The sequence below is a fragment of the Notothenia rossii genome, assembly GCF_949606895.1.
Source record: "Notothenia rossii genome assembly, chromosome: 1".
Classification (NCBI taxonomy): domain Eukaryota; kingdom Metazoa; phylum Chordata; class Actinopteri; order Perciformes; family Nototheniidae; genus Notothenia; species Notothenia rossii.
In genome coordinates, this window is record NC_136912.1 from 5058155 (window position 1) to 5063683 (window position 5529).

Below are 5529 nucleotides of genomic sequence, written 5' to 3' on the forward strand. Positions count from 1 at the left end.
ACATGTTGATGTAGAAGAGACATGGAGAAGAGGGGACACATGTTGATGTAGAAGAGACATGGAGAAGAGGGGACACATGTTGATGTAGAAGAGACATGGAGAAGAGGGGACACATGTTGATGTAGAAGAGAGATGAAGAAGAGGGGACACATGTTGATGTAGAAGAGACATGAAGAAGAGGGGACACATGTTGATGTAGAAGAGACGTGAAGAAGAGGGGACACATGTTGATGTAGAAGAGACATGGAGAAGAGGGGACACATGTTGATGTAGAAGAGACATGAAGAAGAGGGGACACATGTTGATGTAGAAGAGACATGAAGAAGAGGGGACACGTGTTGATGTAGAAGAGACATGAAGAAGAGGGGACACATGTTGATGTAGAAGAGACATGAAGAAGAGCGGAGAGGAGGGGACACATGTTGATGTAGAAGAGACATGAAGAAGAGCGGAGAGGAGGGGACACATGTTGATGTAGAAGAGACATGAAGAAGAGGGGACACATGTTGATGTAGAAGAGACATGAAGAAGAGGGGACACATGTTGATTTAGAATAGACATGAAGAAGAGGGGACACATGTTGATGTAGAAGAGACATGAAGAAGTGGGGACACATGTTGATGTAGAAGAGACATGGAGAACAGGGGATACATGTTGATGTAGAAGAGACATGAAGAAGAGGGGACACATGGTGATGTAGAAGAGACATGGAGAAGAGGGGACACATGTTGATATAGAAGAGACATGGAGAAGAGGGGACACATGTTGATGTAGAAGAGACATGGAGAAGAGGGGACACATGTTGATGTAGAAGAGACATGGAGAAGAGGGGACACATGTTGATGTAGAAGAGACATGGAGAAGAGGGGACACATGTTGATGTAGAAGAGACATGAAGAAGAGGGGACACATGTTGATGTAGAAGAGACATGAAGAAGAGGGGACACATGTTGATGTAGAGGAGACATGAAGAAGAGGGGACACATGTTGATGTAGAAGAGACATGAAGAAGAGGGGACACATGTTGATGTAGAAGAGACATGGAGAAGAGGGGACACATGTTGATGTAGAGGAGACATGAAGAAGAGGGGACACATGTTGATGTAGAAGAGACATGAAGAAGAGGGGACACATGTTGATGTAGAAGAGACATGGAGAAGAGGGGACACATGTTGATGTAGAAGAGACATGAAAAAGTGGATTTGGCATAATAGGTGTCCTTTAAAATGTCACATATTAATATCTTTCAAAAAGTAAAATAAAATGTTATTCCGCTAAAGTAACATATTGAACATGATGGATGTATGGATTAAAACCCACCCAATAAAACGTGTTGTTATTGGAAAGCACATTGGGTGTTGGAGAGGAATATGCATTAGCTGATCTTGGTGCAGTTTCATTCTGCTGCCACTAGGTTTTAGTAAAGATGTATTTTTCACCAATAGAAAACCATTTCATAGAACTGGTGGGTATATAACTATCTTTGTGTTCAGTATTTTAACAAATGCTTTGTTGGCCATCATGTTTTATTAACCAGCTCCATTATCAACATGTTGTGTGATATTATGTTTTTTTAGTGTTAAGGTTTTTATCATCAGAGCTCATTATAATTGTGTGTCTCACTTTGCTGTTAATACCTGTTCTGTTATGCTCTGAAAGCATGTTTCTGTTTCTCTTCTGTATTGACTTGGTTTGATTGGTTTAAATATCATAATGTGTTTGAAATGTTAACAGCTCATGTCTAATGCAATAAATGTTGATGTCAAAATATCAAAGTGCATTTGTTTGATTGTAAAAACAGTGGAAACAGTCAAAACTAATGAAGCTGCAGTGATGAAAGTGCAGTGTTTGTCAGGATACATTAGAAGGTGAACACAGTGAAGCCAGACTGTCACACTGAGTGAGAGAAGTGTGTGAGTGAGAGAAGTGTGTGTGTGAGTGAGAGAAGTGTGTGAGTGAGAGAAGTGTGTGAGTGAGTGAAGTGTGTGAGTGAAGTGTGTGAGTGAAGTGTGTGAATGAAGTGTGTGAGGGAATGAAGTGTGTGAGTGAGTGAAGTGTGTGAATGAGAGAAGTGAGTGAGTGAAGTGTGTGAGTGAGAGAAGTGTGTGAGTGAGTGAAGTGTGTGAGTGAGTGAGTGAGTGAAGTGTGTGAGTGTGTGAAGTGTGTGAGTGAGAGAAGTGTGTGAGTGAGTGAAGTGTGTGAGGGAATGAAGTGTGTGAGTGAGTGAAGTGTGTGAATGAGTGAAGTGTGTGAATGAGAGAAGTGAGTGAGTGAAAGAAGTGTGTGAGTGAGTGAAGTGTGTGAGTGAGTGAGTGAAGTGTGTGAGTGTGTGAAGTGTGTGAGTGAGATAAGTGTGTGAGTGAGTGAAGTGTGTGAGTGAGTGAGTGAGTGAAGTGTGTGAGTGTGTGAAGTGTGTGAGTGAGATGAGTGTGTGAGTGAGTGAAGTGTGTGAGGGAATGAAATGTGTGAGTGTGTGAAGTGTGTGAGTGAGTCAAGTGTGTGAGTGAAGTGTGTGAGTGAGTGAAGTGTGTGAGTGAGTGAGTGTGTGAAGTGTGTGAGGGAATGAAGTGTGTGTCCACAGCACAGCCACTGTCCTGCTCTTCCCTTCCGGACATACTTGTGGCTAAGCTTCAGTTTGTGCTGCAGGTTGTAGTGTCGTCTGATTTCACACGTGGATTTCTGAAATATTGATAATTAAAATGTAAAACCTCAGATAAGCACGAATGAATGAATTCATCATGACTTTGTTCAGTCATTATTAATACATGTGTCTTTCAGGTCATAGTGTCGAGGCAGTTTCACAGAAGTTTAAAGAGCATTGTCTCATATTCTGAATGGAGCCAGCATTTACAATAAAGGAAGACAAGAACACATTCATCCCCAGCATTCGAGAGGTGGTGAGGTGTGGATGATTCAGGTTCACCACAAAGCCCTTGGTGCAAAACAACAAACAGTGTATATTAATAATGTGAGGAAAAGGAAGTGGTGTTTTACACACCTGTTTAGATCTTTGTATACCTTCAAGCCCACAGAGAGGCGTAACGGTCCGAGAGAACTTCCTTTTAAAGTAAGTGTCAATTGTTTCTTGTGTACATCCATCCTCTTTTCTACTGTCACTGAAGCCACACGGAGACGAGAAGGGCAGCTATGAGTTCAACAGCAGGAGGGTTTACCGTCTTCCTTCTCTCTATGCCAGGTAATGTATATCTACATTAACATGGTACCACATTAACCGAACAGCTTTAATTGGTATTAGGAACATATTCTAAATAGATTGTTCGTCAAATCCTCGGATATTTTTTTGTAACACATGAACCATATCTCTTTATCAGTTTCACTGAAAAAGGTCAAATGAGGCCTTATTTCAAAATTAAGTAAAAAGATAAGCTGCAAATCTTGAAACCAGGACATGCTTTTGAATGAAAAATGATATATATTAAATATATATTTTCTTGTCAATTGATTGTTGTACCTGTACATAAAGGTTGTTATATCAATAACTGTGTGCGTTACATATTATAAAGTCTTCATATTTTTAGTTTGCATAAATGTGAATTTTTAAAGTCATATAAAAGCAAAAAGGTGAAATATGTATGGAGTCAGATTTGTGTCAATATTCCGTGCCTGAACTACCAAGAGCCGAAGAGTGACAGCAGCAATATCAGTTGGACGAGATTGACTGGTAAAGTTGTCCATAAAAAAACATTATATTCGTAAAGTGTACAGCTAATCAGCCATCACCACCAAGGACCAGAGGGCCATCATCACTACAGTGGCCTCCATCTCCATCTCCATCTGCCACAAGATTAAGATACACCTCGGTACAAAGGCCTCCACCACAGCCATCACGATCAACCCAGCCAGCAAAGAAGTCTCGCCTAGCAGACGTACCTCCCACACAGCCACCAGCATCAACCTGGGACAATCACACCTACCTCCCTCCGACAGAGCCACCAGCAGCCCATGCACCATCACCCCCACCTACACAGCAGCCAGACCCCCTGTCCTGGAAGACAGACAAAGACCATGACACTGCTCCCCCTGTCTTTACATTTATAATGAATAATTGATTGAAAAAGTTCTGGTATTGTAAATATTGAGATTTTACAGTTTCTTATGTTAACATAAATTGTTGGTTGAAAAAATAAGTTCTAATGCTCAATTTGTATTTGTACACATCACATGAACCTTGGTATGAAATATGAAGTCATGAATCAGTCCTGATGTAACTTTTCTGTGGTGAAAGCAGAGGGATGGAACTATTTTACACATGAATAACATTTAATTTAATCTATATAGGCCTATAATGTAATTCATATAATTATTTCACTACTTTTGTAAACCAAATCTAAAGCGCACAAAAAATAGATGAGATGAGTAAATGTGTTTTCACAAGAATTTTAAGGTTTTCCAAAAATCGGATTTCTCCTTTTCAGCTAAGTATCTCATAAGACAGTGCTCTAGGGTGAGTGACTTGCATTTCTAGCAAGACCAGAGACTGTCCTGAACATTTTGATAAGTAATATGGTGCCATGTTATAAGAAGTACATTTAAAAGGTGATTTAAGGAGACGTCTAGATATCGAGAAAATATCCTTATATTCCAGAGCAGGGATGGGCAAATGGCGGCCCGCGGGCCGCATGCGGACCCCACCTCCTCTTTTTGCGGCCCTCAGATTAATTTATGAACAATGTAATTAATAAAAAATATAATTATTTTTATTTTTATTTTTTTACTTGTAGTACTGATACCGTCCACTTGACTCCTAGTTACGTCGCGAGCTGCGTACATGATTTCAAATACCGCAAAAATAATCTGTGACGCATTTGTGTGTATTGTGTTTGTTTCCTGGGGAAACCCTCACAAGAAACACCGGCTGTTCTTATGCCTGCTGTGACGTTAAGTTGCCTCTTGTAATTATGCCTTTACAAACTTCAAGGTTTTATTTATCATCTGAATTTGGCTAAACAAGTTTAATATTCTTAAAACCAATAATTTGTTTATTTGAAATCAGATGAAAACAAACTGTCACGGACCCTGCCGTGTTATCTATGATACACTTTTCATTCATAATTTCAGCGGGAAGGAGGGGGAGTGGTGCTGAGGAACAGCAGAGTGCGGGCTGACAGGTGTCTGTGTTAACATTCCCCTTATTGTGGAATAAGGGGAATGCAGAGACAGGCTACAAGTGTTTTAGGTTCAAGTTAGACAACTAATATCTGGGTTAGTGTTCATGACTTCATGTGTATGTCATGTTAATGGTTAATTTCAATACACACACATTTCCCGTGCTTTCCAATAGTTTAAAAATAGTTTTATTCCACTGTTTAATAACCTGTTCTTTACAAACATGCCACTTGTAAAAATGAAATAACATTTCTGTGAACTGATATTTGTTTAGTGAGCTTATTAGAGGAGGTTCCCATTTTTTGGGGATGTTCCCTTTGATTGTAAAATGTCAATGAAGATGTCAGACTTAGTATATTTGTTAATAATTACATACAACACATGGAATTTGTGTGTGTGTGT

The 5529-nt window shown here is 39.8% G+C and overlaps 1 protein-coding gene across 1 annotated transcript in view; it reads left to right on the forward strand.

Moving 5' to 3' along the window:
- Nucleotides 1-2834: 2834 nt before the first annotated feature.
- The window catches only part of LOC307045309 (uncharacterized protein), a gene marked incomplete at its 5' end in the record, with an annotated part of 36020 nt that continues 33325 nt past the window's right edge, over nucleotides 2835-5529 (forward strand). The window contains 2 exons of the mRNA XM_079690880.1: nucleotides 2835-2897; nucleotides 3123-3196. Coding sequence (XP_079547006.1) covers nucleotides 2835-2897; nucleotides 3123-3196 — 137 coding nt within the window. The remainder of the gene's footprint in view (nucleotides 2898-3122; nucleotides 3197-5529) is intronic.